The sequence below is a fragment of the Tiliqua scincoides genome, chromosome 2 (genome assembly GCF_035046505.1).
Source record: "Tiliqua scincoides isolate rTilSci1 chromosome 2, rTilSci1.hap2, whole genome shotgun sequence".
In the NCBI taxonomy this organism is placed as follows: domain Eukaryota; kingdom Metazoa; phylum Chordata; class Lepidosauria; order Squamata; family Scincidae; genus Tiliqua; species Tiliqua scincoides.
Genome location: NC_089822.1, coordinates 118,002,519 through 118,023,285, shown reverse-complemented (window position 1 = coordinate 118,023,285; position 20,767 = coordinate 118,002,519). Strand labels below are relative to the sequence as shown.

At 45.5% G+C, this 20,767-nt stretch overlaps 2 protein-coding genes across 4 annotated transcripts in view; one reads left to right on the top strand and one right to left on the bottom strand.

The window, feature by feature from the left end:
* FTSJ1 (FtsJ RNA 2'-O-methyltransferase 1) overlaps nt 1-6,693 on the bottom strand; it is a 33,304-nt gene extending 26,611 nt beyond the window's left edge. For 2 of the 3 annotated variants that reach the window (XM_066613698.1, XM_066613696.1), the window contains exons 1-8: nt 6,581-6,693; nt 3,862-4,002; nt 3,408-3,477; nt 3,212-3,314; nt 3,009-3,087; nt 2,845-2,897; nt 1,509-1,562; nt 1,310-1,412 (exon numbers count right to left, since the gene is read on the bottom strand). In XM_066613698.1, the coding sequence (XP_066469795.1) occupies nt 1,310-1,412; nt 1,509-1,562; nt 2,845-2,897; nt 3,009-3,087; nt 3,212-3,314; nt 3,408-3,477; nt 3,862-3,982 (583 nt within the window). In that variant the 5' untranslated portion in view covers nt 3,983-4,002; nt 6,581-6,693. Of the gene's footprint in view, nt 1-1,309; nt 1,413-1,508; nt 1,563-2,844; nt 2,898-3,008; nt 3,088-3,211; nt 3,315-3,407; nt 3,478-3,861; nt 4,003-6,515 lie in introns of all 3 variants that reach the window. The other variant, XM_066613697.1, reaches the window with a different exon arrangement.
* A 177-nt stretch (nt 6,694-6,870) lies between these two features.
* On the top strand, nt 6,871-20,556 carry GPKOW (G-patch domain and KOW motifs). The gene is made up of 11 exons (XM_066615195.1): nt 6,871-7,088; nt 9,148-9,293; nt 11,174-11,313; nt 11,409-11,515; nt 12,719-12,929; nt 13,598-13,730; nt 13,974-14,109; nt 14,837-14,984; nt 15,483-15,552; nt 19,419-19,504; nt 20,003-20,556. Exons 1-11 carry the CDS (start codon nt 6,898-6,900, stop codon nt 20,132-20,134), a joined length of 1,500 nt encoding a protein of 499 aa, XP_066471292.1. The 5' UTR covers nt 6,871-6,897; the 3' UTR covers nt 20,135-20,556.
* Nucleotides 20,557-20,767: the final 211 nt, after the last annotated feature.

Here is a 20,767-nt window from a genome sequence, read left to right as displayed (position 1 = left end):
GCTTCCAGATAATTCCACAGGAAAGAACCAAGGTGCTGAACTCTAGGACACAACTGGTGGGAGGAATCTGACCCTATGCCAGACACAAAGGCAGAAGATTCAGAGGCTGGTCAGGTCAGATACTGGTTGGGGCCCATGAGGTATCTGATTCTTGAAGCTCACTAGCAATCCCCTTTGTGTGTGGCAGCAGTACATCGATGCACATGCATCACTCTGCTGCTGCCTCTTGCCTTGACTGCTTTGCTAGAGAGAAAGTGTGTGATTGGCTGGGTGGATTGAGGTAGACAAGGAGACCAGTGTGAGTCTCAGGCTGATCCTGCCTGTTTCCCCTATGCCTCAGTTAACTGTGTAGCTCTTTAGGGAGTTTGGCAAGGAATGGCAGTAAACCACTTGTACTTTCTCCCCGCCCCATCCCTGCAGTTTGTCCACTCACACTAATGCCACAGTTAGTCACAGAGGGATGGAGAAGGAAGCCACTTCTCGTTCCCCCTCCAGCCATATGGTGGGAGGAGGAACCCTTGAGGTTCTGTACCTGCATGGACAGCGACTGAGGGGCACCTCAATCCAACACCAACATAGGTCAGACAAAAGGGTTACCAGTGGCAGAAGCTCATTTGGCCCATACTCCAATGTCGTCCCCAGTTGCACCTGTTTATCTTTCTCTCACATAAGTTAAATGGTTGCCATTTACTCCTATAGGAAAAAGCCCTTGAGGACAATGTTGCAATGGGGGCAAGAGCTGATCACTATTTCCAATACTGGGTGGCATCCTCTCCACTTCATCACCACTCCTGGGGCCCCTGCAAAACACACACACACACACACACACACACACACACACCCCTATCCTAATGATACTTGTGTCCATGCAATAAATATTAGTCATAGCATGCAAATTAATACTAAACTGCTTTAATTTTGTTCCTAGCTGGGTTTACTCCAGGATCCTTTACTATTCTATAAGTAGCAGTGAAACTAAGAGAATCATGGAAAGTTACTGCACAGGCATGTATAGTTACCCCCAAAATGGCCCAAAGCAAAGGGCACATACATGGTCATGCAGGTTGCAAAAACTCCATTTTCTGAACACTAGAGCCTTTCTAAAATTACATACAGGCTTTCTAAAGTTCACCTGCAGCTATGAGGGCTACAAACTTGAGCATATACTTCTTTTGGCGTCCTAAAATTAAAGTTCATATGGTTGACGTTCCTGCTCAAGCTATCAAACTCTCATGTTTTCTGCAAAATTCCCCACACGTAGGCAAGCTACAGACTACCAGGTCTGCAGAAGGTTGTTTTACTCACTCACCAATGCTGGAGTTACGGCTACTTCGGGGTTTGGCGCATGTCACATCAGGGAAAAAAATCCGCAACTGAGAATAGAGAAGGGTGACATCCTTTCCTCGGAATATCTAAGATGAAGAGTAAAATGCCATAGCCATGACAGAATTAGTTGCTAAGGAGAGGCACTGCTGTATCCATTAGCTCTTTCCTAGACAGCAGCTCACCTTTGCCACAAAGGTCCCTCCCATCTTCAGTACATGCGTGGTGATGTTCAGGGCCTGGAAGAAAGGAAATAAATGGTTGCCAGGAATGCCAAAGCAACCTATTAAAGAAACAGCTCATTTGGGACTGAGGTGCATGTGTCACTCTGTGAGAGCAGATGGGAAAGAAGAAGAAAAAGTCCTGCTTTTCTCCTCCCCGCAAGCAAGGACCCACTACTTCGCAGGGAGGCAAAATTGAATTACCTGTGTCTTAAACAGCTAGTGGTTAATCACAAAATTCCACTTTACTCTTTAGTATACTTCAATCACCCCGATTATGAACCTGTGTCTTGAATGTACCACTTCAGCATGTAGGTAGAGTTTCATGTGACAGATTGTTCCACCGAGGGGAGAGAAAAAAAAATCCCTGCATAAAGAAAACTAGCATGTCAGGAAGGAGATTAGGCCAGAACCCTTCTTCTTGATATGCTAGATTTCTATATGGGAAAAATGTTCACGTAAAGAGAAGCATTCAATCACATGAGCCTGCACCAGTATACTCCAGATGGAAGTTGATCAAGTCAGCAAGTATTAAGCCTCAGTAAAGCCCCTCCTTTCTAGTCGGGCTGGGGAAAGCAAGATCTTTCCTTCCTTAAACTGAGGGCCTGAAGGATAAGGCACTGGTTTCTTCTCCTGGGTCACCAGGATTGCTGTGAGAGAAGGTTATGGCACACAATTCAAGCTGAGACACACTTACAATAGCGTAAAATATTCTTAGTCTGACCTGACAAACCTATAATGCAGAGGCATTACATGCAGAGGCAATGTTGGGGAGGCAGCACCCCCAGAACTGTGCCACTGCTGCAAAAAAGGGTTAAAAAACTTACTGGGTGCAGCACTAGCCCTCTGGAGGGTGTGGAGAACCTGCAGACCCCTCTGGGGGCCTCCCTGCACCTCAAAACAGCTCCCTGATAGTTACCCACTTCTGGTTTCCGTTGCAAAACTGGAAGCGGGTCACGATCACTTTGGGGAGCTGTACTGAGGTGCAGGGAGGCCTGCAGATGGGTCCATGGGCTCCCCCCACCCTCTGGAGGGCCAGTGCTGCCCCTGGTAAGTTTAAAAAAAACTACCCTTTTTTCATGGCATTGGCATGATCCTGGAAGCACTGATGATGTCATCACCCTGCCCCCGCAGCAGAGGTCGCAGCTCTCCCAAAGAGTTTGGGAATCTTTGCTATAATGCTTCAATCTGTGCCATGTCTACATAACTAAGACATCATTTTCTAAGACTCTTTGCAGGCAAGGCAAATAATTTAGCGGTTGAATTTATTTACACATGGAGAAAATCAGGGGATACTCACCGCAAGCAACAGTTGGGCTTGAATGTACTCATCTATGTCATGGAGTCCAGTCACTGCAAGGATAAAGGAAATATATCAAGGCTACAGAAGGCAGCTTCTCTTAATCCCTGCAAAGTCAGTGTTGGCTAGGATCTGGTGAGATTGGAAGAGTCATCCCCACCTACCATCGGGAGCTCCATCACACACCACCAGGTCAGCTGGCTGCCCTTCAAAATGGCGAAAGATCTCCTGGGCTGTAGATACCTGCAAACAGACAGATGTGCATAGGCAAAAAGGCCAATGGTTGGGTTAGCCTCGTGTTCTGCTCTAGGGTAGGATGGGTGCAGAAGTGAGCTGAGCCTGGCTGGTTTCATTCTGGACCATGTACCTTAGTGATGTCCCCCTGGATTTGGATGACTCCAGGCAGTGGAGCCATGGCTTGCAAATCTACTGCCACTATTTTGACATCTGGGTTCTTTGTGTCTTCTCCCCTGGAGAAGAAAGATAGCAAGGAAGGGTTTCAGGAGGAAGCTGCACTCTAGCGGGCTCCCAACCCACCCTGCCCCCTCACAAGTTACACTTACTTGAGCTTCCGGCTCAACACCTGACTCCAGCTACCAGGAGCTGCACACAGATCTACAGCCCTGGAGACTCCTGGCAAGGACAAAAAAGAGAAAGATTTGGCAGTGCCATCACAGGGTGATTGCAGATACTGAAGAGGCAATGTCCTTTCTGATCAACTGCCAATTCAGGAGCAAAGTCATAGCCAACACAATATATGGCTCCAAGGTTTGAAAGGTTGGTAAATTCTATTTTTCTACTCCAGTAAAAAACAGCATCTGGAAAAGTACTATCCAGGTAGGGAAGGCTATCCTCATTCAGCAGGAGGACAGCAACAAAAACATCAATATTTTCCTTTATAGATTCTGTGGATGAGCCTGGCCCCAAAAGGTAGGTTTGATGCATCAGCCAATGTGAACAGGGCAACAAAAACATAGGTATGCATAATGCAATTTGGAGGGACTTTTGCCGACTTACCTTGAAACAGGTGATATTCCTCATCCAGCTGCAAAAGTTTGAATGCACTACGGGCTCGCCATCCCTCTTCTTTAGCCAAGCGGTAGTAAATATCACGCTTGTCCTTAGAAGAACGTCCCATCCTCACTTATGTTACAGGGGCTAGAAGAGAGAAAATAACTTGTCTATTCACTCACTATATTCATATATTATTTTTATGCAAAGGCACCCAGGGCCATCTGCAGTTTTAAATAATGCAATAGATAAAAAGGGATCAAGAGAGAGGATGAAAAAAAGCCAATTCAGGTATACCAATTCTTAGAAAAATTACAAAATTGTTATAATGACATGGTCAGAGGAAGGTAAGTCAGTCAACAGTCACCAAAACCTTTATTAGGCATAAACATTTGATAGGTGAAGACTCTGTAGAGAGGGAGGTAATTCTGGGAGGAATGAAGCAGCAGTTGATCCCACATAAGGTAATGGATGGGCCTTGCTGTATCAAGTCTCCCTCAGATGCAGGAAGGTGAAATGGATGTCTCATCTGCAACAGTTCAGATTGCAGGTAGGGGCTCATATAACTTCTGGTCCCCACATCTCAAAAAGGACATAGTGGAAATGGAAAAGGTGCAAAAGAGAGCAACTAAGATGATTACTGGGCTGGGGCACCTTCCTTATGAGGAAAGGCTACGGTGTTTGGGCCTCTTCCGCCTAGAAAAGAGACGCCTGAGGGGGAACACGATTGAGACATACAATATTATGCATGGGAAGGATAAAGTGGATAGAGAGACGCTCTTTACACTCTCACATAACACCACAACCAGGGGACATCCACTAAAATTGAGTGTTGGGAGGGTTAGGACAGACAAAAGAAAATGTTTCTTTACTTAGCATGTGGTTGGTCTGTGGAACTCCTTGCCACAGGATGAGGTGACGGCATCTGGCCTGGACACCTTTAAAAGGGGATTGGACAAGTTTCTGGAGGAAAAATCCATTACGGGTTACAAGCCATGATGTGTATGTGCAACCTCCTGATTTTAGAAATAGGCTATGTCAGAATGCCAGATGCAAGGGAGGGCACCAGGATGCAGGTCTCTTGTTATCTGGTGTGCTCCCTGGGGCATTTGGTGGGCCACTGTGAGATACAGGAAGCTGGACTAGATGGGCCTATGGCCTGATCCAGTGGGGCTGTTCTTATGTATCTAGCTGCCGATCCCACAAGGGTGGGTAGACCTGGGTTCCAAAGGCTTTTCCAGCTGTCTCCACCCTTCCCCCAGTTTTGTCCCCCCGCCCCATTATGCTCATCTGTCACCACCCTTCCCCGCTCTGTTTCACCTCTCCCCCTTTGCAAAGGGGCCCAAAAGAAACTTTGTACCCCCGATAACCCTGTGCATTTGGTGGGCCGCTGTGAGATTCAGGAAGCTGGACTAGATGGGCCCATGGCCTGATCCAGTGGGACTGTTCTTATGTTCTTATGTTAATGCAAAATCATTGTCATCTTTGACAACAGAAACACAGCATGGTGAAGGGTTACGTTACTGGCTTTGCTATATGCCAGACCCTTCACTGTGCATCAAACAACAGCACGGGCTTGCATCAAACACCACACTGGAAGCATACAGGTTAGCCTCAGGAGGAGGAGGTGGTTGTTCCCCCATCACATATATCAAGAGAGTTCCCATGTGATGTACAACAGGGAGCCCCTGAGAGCATTTAAAACATGGTGGAGAACAGAAATATCTTAACCTGCTATTTGCAAATAAAGAAAAAAACTAATCCAAAATTGGGGTACCACCAGTGGAAACAAGCTAGACCTTGAGCACTAATAGACAGATCCTCCCCAGCTTATCTTAAAGAATACTGAGACATACACAAGAGGAAGTGCTTTCTAAAAGATATTTGGTCCAAAAGAAACCATTTAGGTCTTTATAGGCAATAACCTGCATCTTGAATTTACAACTGCATCCTGCACATTTTTAGATTTATTTTTTTTAAGAAAGCAAAACATTTTTACTCCACTCTTTTCGTCTGGGGCAATTCATAAGAACATAAGAAGAGCCCTGCTGGATCAGGCCAAAGGGCCATCTAGTCCAGTTTCTTGTATCTCACAGTGGCCCACCAAGTGCTTCAAGAAGCAAACAAGACACAACCTGCATCCTGGTGCCACCCCCTTCATCTGGCATTCTGCCTACTTCTAAAACCAGGAGCTTGCACATACCTATCATGACTTGTAACCTGTGACGGGCTTTCCCCCAGAAGTTTGTGCAATCCCCTCTTAAAGGCATCTAGGCGAGATGCTGTTACCACATCCTGTGGCAAGGAGTTCCACAGACCAACCACATGCTAAGTAAAGAAACATTTTCTTTTGCCTGTCCTAACTCTCCCAACACTCCATTTTAGTGCCTGTCCACTAGTTCTGGTGTTATGTGACAGGGAAAAAGAGCCTATCCACTCAATCCATCTCACATAACTTCAAAATGGGAGCTCATGCAAGTGAATGTTTCTCCAAAACAGGAACATGGCACATCACACCAAAGCATTCCAGCCTAGCCTTCCCCTGCCACTCTGCATTTCTACATGCAGGGTCTTTTTGGAGTGCAGGATTCTATTGAACCACAGGAACACCCCCCTGCAATCTGAAATGGTACAGTCCAGAAACTGGTTGACCACCTCACCTGGAAGGAACCAATAGTCAAAGGCTGGGTTTGTGCTACTACATTGCCCAGAACGGAATCTCTACCTTTAGCAGCAGCGGGCGGGAGGCTCGTCACTACTCATGCGCAAAGGTGTAATGGGCGTCCTCCCACGCTCATGGTCTTTCCGCTCAATCAGGCGCTCACGCAAGAGACAGGGCTCTTGCGCCTGCGCCAAATGCTAGCCCCCCCCGCAATCCGAAATGGGGGCACAGTTTCGCGTTGCATCATGGGAGTTGTAGTCGTTTCGCTCCCTTTCTGTTCAGAGACCGGTCTCAGAAGGGCGCCTTCAGTACTTCATGTCCCATGATGCCTGCAAACGGCCCGGAAGGGAAGCCGTGTGGGGCAAGGAAGTGAAAGGAAAATGGCGGAGCGTCCGGCTCCTGAGGGAGAGGGTGCGGAGAAGTCGAGCGCGGCTTTGCCCGCTCCAGTGTCTTTCGGTTTCACCCGGACAGTAGGGCGGAGGCTGCTTCTTGCCAGCGCGGGGCAGGATGGCGGGGCAGCGAAGCAGGAGCCTGATTTCCTTCGCGCGGTCGAGGGGAGGGAGCTGCAGAGGTACTGCGGGAGGGGCTGGTGCGCCTCACAGGGGGGCCTCGGTGGGCCGCCCCTCAGGCCCTGCGCTGCTTTCCCACTCATTCACTTGTCTGTCCTTTGGGGAGGGCTGCAGCTCAGTGGCTGTCTGTGTCTGTCTACTCAGGAGTAAGTCCCATGATAGTCAGTGGGGCTTACTCCCAGGAAGGTGTGGCTAGGATTACAGCCTGAGAGCCCCATCCTAGGCATGTCTACTCAGGAGTAAGTCCCATGATAGCCAGTGGGGCTTACTCCTAGGAAAGTGTGGATAGGTTTGCAACCTGAAACTCCAGAGAGTGACTGCCAGCCTGAATGATACTTATTCAGAGCAGCAATTTTTCAGCCACTGTGCCGTGGTGCATTGGTGTGTCATGAATGGTCCGCAGGTGTGCTGTGGGAGTTTGGAGAGGGTAATTTGTTAGTAGAGCCGTTGGGGGATGTGAGCTCCCTGCCAGCAGCGTGGTGTGCTTTGTCAGTTGTCAAAATGCTGATGGCGTGTCTTATTTTAGCATCTTGTTAGCGTGCCATGAGATGAAAAAGTTTGAAAATCACTGACCTAGGGAGAACAAAGCTCTGATTCAGTATTCAGTAACTTGTTGTGATCTGCCCTGTGAGAGTGGCTTCTGCTGTCCTCTGCCATGGATGCCCTTCTGCTGTCATTGGAGGGTAAGCAGGACAATCAGATAAATGGCAACATTCAGAAATTACAAAGGTGGAAATGGCTGTATTGGTCCATTAGAAAAAAAGTTCAAAGTAGGACAAAGTTTTAGTTAGAACTCTTTATCAGGTAAGCCAGCGATTTTCAACCATTTGCCATGGCACATTGATGTGCCATGAATGGTCCACCAGTGTACTTGTGGGAGTTTGGGGGAGGGTCATTAATTAGTAGGGCCATTGGGGGATGAGAGCCCCCTACCTGCAGTACAGTGTGTTTTGTCAATTGTCAGATGGTGTGCCTTGACAATTTTAGTGCCTTGTCTGTGTTCCATGAGATGAAAAAGCACTAAGCAAAAGGAGGAAGAAGGGGAGGGCATGTTGTGTGAGCCCCAACAGTTTCCTACCTGTGCTTTTCTCCTTCCTTTTGCTTACTGTCTGCCTGATGAAGAGTTCTGTAAGAGTTGCAAGTTTGCTGTTTGATATTTGTTTCTTTTGACTGATTCTAAATATTTATTCAGTAATCAGCAAGAGAACCAGGGTGGTGTAGTGGTTTGGGAGGTGGACTCAGACCTGGAAGATCCAGGTTCAAATCCCCCCTCAGCCATGAAAGCTTCTTGGGCCAGTCACTTTCAGCCTTGCCTACCTTACAGGGTTGTTGTGAGGGGAAAAAGGAGAGGAGCAGCTGTGTACACTGCCCTGAGCTTTTTGGAGGAAGAGCGGTATAAAAATGTGATAAATAAAATAAATAAACAAACATTTCAGTGGCTTGGGACACTTTACTGCTGACCTAAAAGTTGCAGTTCTTCAGCAAACGAATGTCAAAGGGAGAGTCCTGCATAAAATTTCTGAATTGTAACTTAACAAGAAAACAGATTCTGGCTGTTCAGCCTTTAATCAGTGGTTTTCTACTCCATTAAAGAGTTAATTTGCAAAGCTAGAAGGATTTTGTGATCACCATTTACTGCTGTTGTGAATTTGCCATTATGCTTATCTTTTATATGTTAAAAATTTTTAATAGCATTGTAAAACAAAACCACTTTCATTTCAGACCTTGTCCATCTGATGGATGCTAGTCCACGCTTATGCTACAATAAACTTTTTAGTCTTTAAGACTTTGTTTTGCTGCAACAGACTAACACAGAAACCTCTCTGGAATTGGTTCCTACTTTATATTGAGGGACTTCGTTCCCTTTTTGCCTTTCGTTAATAAAGTCTTTAGTACTGAGACTGTCTTATGCCAGGACTAAGGCTGAGTCTTTTCAGCTGATGTTACCCACCTGTTTCTGGGCTGTACCATTTTACCTCTTTGTATTTCACTGTCAGCTTCTTCGAATTGGTAGACACACCCCATGTGTTTTAATTAGCATGGGTTTTCTCTTCTTTGCAGTGTTCGGCCAGCTCCACAACCAAAAGAGCTTATCATTCCCCTGATCCAGAAGAACCAATGGAAGAAGCCAGATGTCCCTGGATCAGTACAGGAACAGGATGGAACTAACGGTGTTGAGGCACAAGCAGTCAGAGAGATCATTGAAGGTGAGAACCCAACAGTCATTTTTAGAGTTGCAGCCTCTTCCCTTCCTAAGAGCAGGTTATGTTGTGTGTGATTTTTTTTTTCTTATCACAATAACTTTGTAAGAAAGGCCACTGGAATCTAACTTCAAGATTATAGCGGCATAGACAATAGTCTGAATTTGAAAGGCAGGGTCTCTGTCAGCATAGATGATGAAAAGCACCCTGGCCACTTTGCAACATGAAGTTGAGACCAGAGGTAGGTGGAGGATGTCATCTGAGAAGTGCCACCTGTCCCCATCCATCACAAAGCTTGGTTATCTCTTTTCAGATTCAGTCTCCTCTTTCCCTCCACCCCACAACAGTTTACTGCAGCAGCTCCCTAACCTTCCGGGATAGTTTGGGCTGCTGTAAGCCCTTGCTGGGAAGGGAAGGGGTGGTGCCAGCGCTTCTGCAATCATTCTGGTGCTGGTGACATCAGGGCTATTTTTAGACTCATCAAAGTCTGCAGATGCCCTCCAGAGAATGGGGGAGCCTGCAGGACCCTCTGCAGGTCTTCCCACACCTTTTGCAACAAAAACCAGAAGTGGGCTGTGTTAGCATTTTCCAGCAATTCTAAGGTGCCAGGAGGCCTGCAGAGGATCCCACAAGCTTTCCCCACCCTCTGGAGGGCATCAGTGGGCTTTGGGAAAAATAACCCAAATGTCCCCAGCGCCAGCACGATTGCAAGAGCACCAGCACTGCAGGGTCAGAGCTTCTCAAGCTGAGACGACACAGAGCTCCAGTTTTAGAACCTCTGTTTGATGTTTCCCTGCTCCTCTTTAGTACTTCTGCCTCTTTATTCCATAACATTCCTCTTGCTTGTATTTTTCATACCCAGGCCTCTCAATGATGTGAATGCTGAGGAACTGTAGCCCTTCTTCCTTGCCACAGATCCAGTCAGGCATGTCCCTTCAGTACCTTTAGGCTGCAACCTTATGTACACTTACCTGGGAGTAAACTCTCTTGTACATAGTTGGGCTTGTATCCAAGTAAAAGTGTATAATCATGCTGTTAATTGCACACCTCTTTGTTTCACTTCAGCCCCTTCTCTCTCCCTCCCCACTAATGTGCAAATAAATGAGCTTGCTATGAGCTGACACGTTTATTTAGAAATTTATATCCTTCCTTGCTGTCATCATTAAAATGGCACTCACTGCTGATAGCAACAATAAATGATAAGCAATATAGAGGGGAAATCAATATAATGCAGCGATAAAAAATATCAAAAGTAGCACTGAATACACTAGGAATATTGGAGTCATCATAAAACTTGCACATACAGGTTAAAGGGCGTAGCAAAAAAACAAGATTTTCATGGTCTGATGGAAGGTCTACAGGAATGGGACCAGTCATATCACTCTAGGGAGGGAGTTTCAGAGCCTGGACACAATTGCAGAGAAAGGTTTCTTCTGGGTCCCAGCCAGCCAAATACCTAAAAGTGGAGGGCCAATAGGAGGACCTCCCCTGCTGATGGTAGTAAGCAAGCAAGTTCATTTGGGTGGATGTAAGTATCCTGGACTCAAACTATTTAGGCTTTAAAGGCTAGAACTCTCACTTTGTGTTGTGCAGAGAAGTGCACTGATCACCAGAGTAGATGCTGCAACAGTGGGGTCACAGGGTCCTGTGGGGGGTCACAGCCGCCATTAGCAGCCAGCTTAAAAACCCATTGCCATATTTTATTTCCATTTGCATTAGGAGACTAAACATAGGTGCAGTTCCTTGTCTCCTCTCCCATTGGTCCCAGGAAAGGTGGGGGCTTCCTGCTGTAATTTGAAATAACTGTGTTATCCTCGTTCTTTGGACACAGAAACTTCTGTGGTTTGCTGCTTATGTTTTGGCTAAGTTGTTCTCTTCCTGTTCAGAATCCAAGAAGTCACAGGAGCAATGGGAGAGGGGCAGCAAGATAGACCCCACATTTGCCATTCCCCTTCTCATGCAGAACCGTGTTCCTGATGGCTACGAGGATGGAGAGAAAGTGAATGTTGTTCTCCGTCCTGAATCGGTAAGAGTCATAGAGTATCACTCTAGAAAACCATCAGAACTTTTGGCCTGAAGGGTTTAACTCCTGTTTCCTTCTCTCTGTCTCTTTGTTGGTAGTCAACTGAGGCTGATTATGAGGAAGTACCAGTGGAAGCCTATGGTTTTGCCATGCTGAAAGGCATGGGCTGGAAGGCAGGCGAGGGCATTGGACGCACCTTCAAACAGTGAGTGTCCTTGGCTTGTATTAAGTCCTTGTTTCCATCTGATACAGTACTTGTAATCATCTGCCAGTGATGTACATACCACTTTACAATTTTCAGAGGGTTAGCCATTGTCTGGTGCAGGCAATGAGGATAGGGAAAGTGGAATAATTAAAAAAAAATTAACAAACTCTTTTCCCTTGGAAACTAGAGCAGGAGCTTAAATATGTTTCAGAAGCATTTTAAAGTCTTTTGTCAGAGGGTAAGCATATGGGGAATAATTTTAGTCCATTCTGGTATTTAAATGTATCTTCAACATAATGGCTGTGTTGAACTGTGGTTTTATTCCCAGCTTGAAAACCTTTGGGATGGGGCAGTTTGAACACAGGCGTATTTGTTTAGAAGGAAGGAGCTGGAAGTAAAGAAACCTTAGCTAGCATGTCCTATGCACGTGGCCCTTAAGACTGGCTGAGAGCATTTTGCTCATAGCGCTACCTTGTCACCAAACAAAAGCATTCAGCTAGGAATTCTAAGTAATGGATACTATTCCCAAGGGAGGACTGTCTAAATGCAGGCTTTTACAACATCAGAGAAAGGTTTTCTCTTTATGCAGATTAGGGTGACCTGGTATTGAAGTGAATTTGGATGCAATCCTAGATAGGCAGAGCATGAGAATAGGGAATGAAGTGTAACGTGTGCAGCTGGAAGGTGTACTGCAGCCTTTCACTGCACAGAAAGACTAGTGTGTTCTAAATAGAAAGGGAATTGGATAGGTGCCAGCTCTAAAAGCTTTTAACACCCCTTTACCTATCTATGCATAGTTTCCTTCCCCCCTCCCCCCCTCCACCCTGTCCTGGTGCTTGTAGCTGTTGAAGATTACAGCTTTCATTGATGTGATCTAAAAGTGGGTGTGCATAATTTTTTTAAATTTGGTGTGTTTTGTACATTTCATTTTAAGGTGGCATTGGTTATAAATTGTTTAATGTAATTGCTCTGAGCTTTTTAAAAAGATACGTGTTTAACAACTTTCTACTAATCTAGAATTCTTAGATGGAATTTTTTTCCTCAGTGAGTCATGACTGCACTGTGACAAGCTCAGTGCTTTCATGCTTGTCTAGTAATCCATGTGCTCTAATGGACTTTCTTGTAGGTAAGATGCTACCCTAACCTGGATAGGATTGATAATTTCCAATGTTTGATCTTGCTTCTCTCCTCCCTGAAAATTAGGGATGTGAAACCACAGGAAAGTCGTCTTAGGCCGAAGGGCCTGGGTCTTGGAGCTGACCGTTCAGCAGTCCAGGATCTGGAGACTTCAGGACCCCGGAGACCCCCAAAGCCAGGGCAGGAGTCTTCAAAGGGCAAGGATGAGCCTTTGGGCCTGGTGACTGGGGGTGCAGTCTTCATTGAGGCTGGGCCTCACAAGGAGCTGTACGGAAAGGTGAGCTATTACTTCATTCACTGCTTTGAATGCCATTCGGGGAGATAAAGTGGGTAAAAATTTAGTAAATAAAATAAATATTCACTCTGAATTTGGACCATTGTAAATGTTCCTTTAAAGCAGGGCCTTCCAAACCCCGACCCGGGGCCAGACTGGAGTTTGAACTAACCCATCTGCCCCTCAGGTGGACCATAGTGTTCTGCTGGGTCGCCACATGACTTTCACCTAGATTGGGGGACAGGGACGCCCTGGCAGTCGCATCTGCTTGAACATCCTGTCACGCAGCCTTCTGGAACGCTGGGCAACAGACGTGACTGCCCAGAGTGTCCTTTTCCTCCAATCTAGGTGAAAGTCACGTGGCAATGTGGCAGAACAGTAAGGTCTGGTCCAAACACGGACCAGTTTTTTTGTAACACAGTGGTTGCAAGTTTGACAACTGCTGCTTTAAAGTAAGGATTATGAAAGTGAGTCTGGGTCCTGAAACCTGTTTGCTAGTGCAAATGTAGCCTTAGCTGGTATAATTGCAAGCTTCCCAGTACTGTCAACCTGGGGCTGTCATGGAGAAAATGCCAATGAACATCAAGAGGCACTCTTCTCCCTGCCACTTATTGATTTTCATCCTTATTCCTGGGCACCATCATCCATCCTCCCCCCCTTGTTTTCTGTAGATTGAAGGTGTAGATGCAGATAACGCTCGTGTCATGGTGAAATTGGCCATCGGTAACAAAATAGTGACTGTAAGTCAGTATGGAGTTCGACCTGTAACCCAGAAGGAGTACAATAAGCTGGCCAAAGATCTAAGTAAGTTATGGCTGTTTTTCATAACAATGTGTCTGGAATTCAAAGTGTCTGTGTTTTTCAGTTCTGATTTCAGTGACTATTACACAGTGATTCTAGACATTAACTTTTCTGTTCTTAAAAGAACAGCACAAAATAAGATTCCCTTGCTCTTGATTGTACAGCTCGATTTCAAAACTTGCAGAAAATCTCCCCCCCCCCTTCAACTTTTATCTCATCTTTGGTTTTTGGTTCCCTCTGCCACAGGCCGCCTCAGCAAGGCCCACAAGGAGAAGGAAGCACAACAGAAAAATGGGGCCAAGCATAATTCAGAGACCAGAACCTCAGAAAACAAAAAGGAGGAGAGGGACAAAAAGAGGAAGCATCCTACAAGTACTGAGAGGTAGTGTGTTGCTGGGAGTGAGAGCTCACACAAAGGTGCTTCTATTTCTGAGTCAACAGCTGCACTGGCAGCCTGATCAAGGCTAGATAACCCATAAAACATTCCTAGCTGTTCTCTTAAGCCGATTCTTCCTGGTAGCAGAAAAAATTATCAGTTCTAAGTAATAACCTTGGATTGCATTTTAGAGCACCTCACATTATTCCAGTGTAGTTGGAAAATAAGTCAGTTGATATGCAAGTGGCTGTTACAGTAATGTTAAGCAGCCTAGGGAGAAAAGTGTTGCTCCTGAACTTCACCCTCCTGTACTTTAAGCTCTGCCTTCTCATTTTCCCCTGATATCTAAATTTTGGGCCTTTATAATTGTAAGATCTCGAGGTAGTAGTCTGTTTTCTGTACCAGAGTGTAGTTGGTCTGAGATACAGGTGAATGGGAATTAATGAAAAGGGTCAGCTTATTTGATTGTTAAAGAAATTGCATTACTGAAGAAGAAGAGAAGGGAACCAGAGAAAAGGTCCTCTTAACCCAGGAAAGTGTCCCATTGAGTTACAAAGACCATTGTGTCTTGGAACAGGAATTGTGAGAACAGCAACTGAGCCCAGGTCCCCACCAGCCTCAAAGAGAAGCAGGGCAAAGGGCAGTCTTAGGGTTTCTGCAGCAATACATTCTCTACGATATTGAAGTCCCTGGTGATAACTGACCCTTTATCTTTGTATGTTTCTACCCCCAGAGACAGCCATGGTGGGAAACAGAGTAAGAGCAGCAGTGGCAGCAAGCACAGCACTTCCTTGTCCATAGGTCCCCACTGGTTGCGACGAGATCTGCGAGTCCGCTTTGTAGATAAGCTCTACAAGGGGGGCAAATACTACAATACTAAGGTAATACCACAAGCTTGCTTGGAGTTGGTATCTTTCTCTATAAGCAATCTAGGATGATATCTTCTGAACTTCATAATTAAAATGATTTTTGGTTCCAAAATACTATGGTACCATTATAGAGTGAAAATTGGGCCTTCCACTTGGAGCCTGGTTTCCGAAGGGATGAAAGTTTGAACATAGGGGCTCAAGTTGGACATTAGAGGAAGTGATTAAAGGAAAGACTCTGTGCTCCCAAATGAGCAACTCCTCCAGTGAAAACTGTGGTAGTGCAGTTCTGCCAGACTTGGGTTACCTTGGACTGTAAATGTTTATGGTGAGGACTGATTCAGTGACTGCTTTGTTTATTTGGAGGGAAGGGCAGAATATAAATCATTTTAAATAAACTCCTTTAATAATCTCAGCTCTCGTATACTGTAGCCTTCAGTTTTAGTGCAAGCATTGATTCTAGTCTGCTGCTTTCAAAATGCCCTGAAACTTGTTGTTGGTTTTTTCCTCCAGATGGTAATTGAAGATGTTCTGAAGCCAGATTTATGTGTCTGCCGAACAGAAGAGGGGTGGATTCTGGATGGTGGGTGACTTGCTGTTTATCCCTGGCCTTCCCTTGGGCTGTGAAGGTGTACTTGCATAGATAGGGTAGAATACCATTTTTCTGTGATAGGGTAGGTCAGGGCTTTTCAGACTGGGGCCGCAACGCCCCAGCCTGTGGGCCCTGGCTTCTGCCCCCTTAAGGGGCGGGGGCAGCCTGAAGGCAGGGAGGAGGCGGCAGCACGATCCCCAAGATCGCACCACTCAGGGGGCTGCAGGAACTTGGGTGCACTTGGGATGCGATCATGTTCCACTTTAGCGGAGGCAGGGCGCAATCGCTCTGCTTTTACTTTCACAACTGCGGGGAGCCCTGTAGAAGGTTGTGCCGGGCTCCCTGCACCCGGGGGGAGGGGCTGCAGGAGGCTTGGGTAAGTGCACCCAAGCCCCTGCAGCCCCTCCCTCCTGCCCCCGCTGCCTCCCCCCGCCGCTCCAAGCACTTACAGTGGCTCAAACTCTGCATGAGAGTTTGAAAACCACTGAGGTAGCTGTATGCGGGGGGGGGGCGCAGACCCAATCTGTGAATAAATGAATCCGCAGGTATGGGATCTGCAGATACAGGGCCCCCTGTAATTATGGGTGACTGTAATTGGGTAACTAACAAGTCAGTTGAATGTAAGTTTGCATCTTACCTAAATCCCCATACTGGTGCTTCTTTGAGAGACTGAAGGAAGTGTATTTGAAACTGGGGATTTGTTAATCATGATTATGGGGGAGGATGTTGGAATAGGAGTGTCTAGTAGTAGTAGTAACTTCATTGTCGTGCTACAGCACAAGGAAATTTATGCACCTTTGAGATACAAGCATAAATATATACTAAAATTCCAACAATCACACTCTACACACTCACCCACACATTCTATACAACATGCATCATAATATAAAAACAGTATAGCAGACCATAATGCCCAGGAGCATGGTAACAACTATATCGCCTTATTCAATGTAATTATGGCTGTGGGATAAAAACTGTTCAGGAGTCGTGTGATGCGTGCTCTAATAGTTCTGTAGGCAAAAGTTCAAAGAACTTATGAGCCGGATGGAAGGGGTGTCTCAGAATACTATGTGACTTCTGCAGACAGTGAGATGTATAGATGTTCTCCAAAGCTGGTAGATGAAGGTTGATGATATGCTGCGTGATCTTAATAATTCTCTGCAGAGCTTTTTTGTCCCGTGCAGAGCAATTTCCGTACCACACCAAAATATCATAGGTTAGGACACTCTCAATGGTGCAACGATAGTGAGACACAAGCAGCTGCTGTGACAAATTTAACCTCCCAAGCTTCCTCAGAAAATATAACCACTTATGTGCCTTTTTTATCAACATGCTGGTGTTAATAGTCCATGAGAGGTCCTCTGTGATGTAAGTACCTAGGAATTTGAAACTAGCAGCCCTCTCCACCTCCTCACCGTTTATGTATAATGGTTGTGTGTACATCCTTCTTTTTCCAGAAGTCAATTATTAGTTCTTTAGGTTTTTTATGTTAAGTGAGAGATTATTTTCTTTGCACCACAATAACAACTCCTGTACCTCCTTCCTATAAGCAGACTCATGATTCCTGCTAACGAGCCCCACCACTGTAGTATTGTCTGCAAATCTTATAATTTCATTGGTGTTATGCAATGGGGTACAATCATGTGTATACAGGGAATAGAGAAAGGGGCTCAGCGCACAGCCTTGGGGAGCTCCTGTTTTTAATATCAGAGTGGAAGAATGATAAGAGCCCATCCTAACTGACCGTGGCCTATTTGTCAAAAAGTCCTTTATCCACAGACAAATGTCTTGCTGTATGCCCAAACTAGTCATTTTAAAAAACAGCCTGCTAGGTAGAATGGTGTTAAAAGCAGAACTATAATCCACAAATCAGCCATACATATGTACCCCGTGTTTCCAAATGACTCAGGACTGTAGGTAAAACAATAGAGATGGCATCATCAGTTGAACTATTACTCCTGTATGCAGATTGACAAGGATCCAAGGTGGGTGGAAGACCAGGCTTAATATGTTTCAACACCAGCCTCTCAAAGCTCTTCATAATTACCGAAGTTAGAGCCACAGGTAGATAATCATTGAGAGAAGCAACTACTGTCTGCTTAGGAACTGGCACTATAATAGATGTCTTCAAGCAAGTAGGGACAGAGCACTGTGACAGAGATAAATTGAAAATATTTGTAAAAACTTTAGTCAGCTCTGCAGCGCAGTCTTTAAGGACCCGTTCCGGAATTCCATCTGGGCCAGCTGCTTTCCGGACATTAATATTCTGTAAAACCTGGCTTGCATCATCAGTGGCTACAGCTGGAATGTTGGTGGCTGCTATCTCCTTCTCAAACCGGCCAAAAAACTGATTAAGCTGCTCTGCCATGGAATCACTACTGCTGGGCAGACTATTTTTATAATTCTGCCCAGTAAGTTGTCGTAGGCCCTGCCATACCCAGCGGGTATCCGAACTTTCAAAATGCTGCTCAGTCCTCTGCCTGAACATGGCCTTTGCCTTTTTTAAAGTTTGCTCTGGCCTCACTGTACTGTAGTGTGTTTCCAGAACGGAAAGCAGCATTCCGGGCTCTTGTCAAAAGGCGAACATCTCTGGTGACCCAGGGCTTATTATTAGGAAACAGCCGTATTTGTCTGGTGGTAGTGACAGTGTCCATGCAGCTTTTGGTATAGAACAGTACAGTCGAGGTATAGATATTGTCCTCCACAAATAATGCCCAATCAGTACGCCTGTAGCAATCCCAAAGTTGCTCCAATGCATCTTCTGACCACTGTTGTATTTCTCTGACAACAGACCTATTTCTGTTGACAAGAGGTCTGTATGATGGTATCAAAAACAGAGATATATGGTCAGATTGTCCCAGATGGGGCAAAGGTATAGTCCTATACCCATTCACAATATTACTATACACATGATCTAAGGTATTTTGCCCTCTAGTGGGACATCGTACATGTTGATTGAACTTAGGGAGGACAGTCTTTAAATTAGCTTGATTGAAGTCACCTGCAATTACATATACTCCATCTGGGTGGGCCCGTTGTTTACTAATAGCAGTTAGCAGGTAGTTCATAGCTAGAACAGTATTTGCAGCAGGACGCATATAAACTGCAGTAATTATAACCACAGTAAACTCACGAGGCAGACCGAAGGGGTGGCATTTAACAGCCATATACTCCAGGTCAGGAGAACAATGCGTATCCATTATTGTGGCGTTTATGCTCCAGTTATTTATGTAAACACAAAGTCCCCCTCCTTTGCTCTTTCCTGAGTCTGTAGTCCTATCAGCTCGATGTACTAGGCGACCTGGTAACTCAATAGCCTCCTCTGGAATGGAAGGATCAAGCCACGTCTCTAAAAACCATGGCACAACAGTCCCGTGTATTTTTCTGCATAGAGATAATGTTCCAGCTTCTCTATCTTGTTTGAGAGGGATCTAACATTTGACACAAAGAGACTAGGCAGTGCCGGCTTGAACAGAGATCTGTTCTTCGTTGCTTCTCAGCTGGTAAGATGATCCACTCAGGCCTCGGCAATCTGGCAATCTCGGCTGGAATGCCGTAACCTAAAAGAATGCAATCTTTTCGGCTCAGACTGATAGCGAATAGCTCTTGTGGGCTGTATATCTGGGCATGTACAGCACTCAGCAATAAATAACTAAACAAAAAACTAATTAAAAAATACCGATCTCCAGAGTGCAAAGCCGCTGCATATACATGTGCTGCCATCTTGGGGAGAAAAGACCCAGTGTGACACGAGAGGAAGGGGGGTATATACAGGGTAGTGCATCCTGCCTGAATGTAGCCATTTATTTCCTTTGACCTCTTATAATGACTGAGATGGCCCTCTTTTTCCCTTACAGGGATTCAGGAGTCCATGCTGGAGACTATTATTCCTCGAGGAGATTCAGACTGGGTCATGGTGGTGCTGGGGGAGCATGCTGGCCAAGTGAGTCACAGGAATGGGAGATCACAGTGAGTTGGCGCCTGCCTGACTCATTAATGTGCGGGTGGATTTAGAACTAATTGGGTTTAGAGCCATAGGACTCATTGCAACTTAACAGCAAAGAGCAGATTCCAGGGGGAAGAGAATAGAGAAAACGAGTAGCACCTTCTCCCAAAGACTTGTGCCAAATTGCTGTGGAGTCTCCTCTGACATTTCAAACATTCCTCTGCACTTAATACCAAAGGTCCAGATGTTTTCTCTAAACTGTGTAGATTTTGCAGGTGAATTTTGAATGTAAGCATGAAAATGAGTAGCTTTAAAAACAGTATAGAAAAAAGAGGGAGTGGCACAATGAAGTGCACCTAATCCTGCATTGCATGAAGCTGTACGAAATGTATAAGGAGAGAGTAACATGCTAAATCTACACAGTTGCCTCTTTCTCCAGTAACTTTTTGCAGCATTAGGCAAGCATGTTACGCTTCTCTCTCTCTGCTTAACTAGGTGGGCCGCATTCTCCGTCGAGATAAAGAACAGAGCTGTGCGTTGGTACAACTGCAGCGGGATGAGGACAGGCTTCTGACATTGGACTATGATGCTGTCTGTCACTATGTTGGTGGATCAGAAGATGACTGAACTTCACAAATGCTCCAGAATGCACATCATCTTCAGGACAGAAGAACTTGTAGATATAGGGTCAAGGAAAGGGACATCTGCATTCTGTCCTCTTGAAGGAGGGATTTTGGAAGAATGAAGCACCCTGGAAGAATGTGGGCAAGAGAGTATGACTGACTAGCATACAGGGCAATTACCTGAGTGATCCCCACAAGAATCTAGAGTGTGTTTTTTTCTTTTTTTTAATGGACACTGGATATGAGGTTACTTGGATTTTCACCAGTAACATGCACAGATTTTGGTTTCTAAACTGTTTGAACATAACATCGTGAATTAAATATAGAGTACCACCGAGCAGTTGCCGGTCAACTCTGGGTGGTTGATTTTAGAGGCAGCTAAAGATTAGGCTGATCCAAAATAAAGGAGTCTAGCTCTGTCTCTGACATATGTCTGGAATTTCTTGGGGTTCTGTAGTGATACTCTTGGGTCCTAGATAAGTAATCTTTTTAATAGTGTTCCAGAGCATGGTTCTTGTGACTCGTATAGGAGGGGAGGGACTCATATTGGTGGGTAAGACACTTTGCTCTTAAAATAAGCTAAGAATACTTTGTGCATTCCAAAATGGGATCTGATATGTGTGGGTGTTTCCTGGAT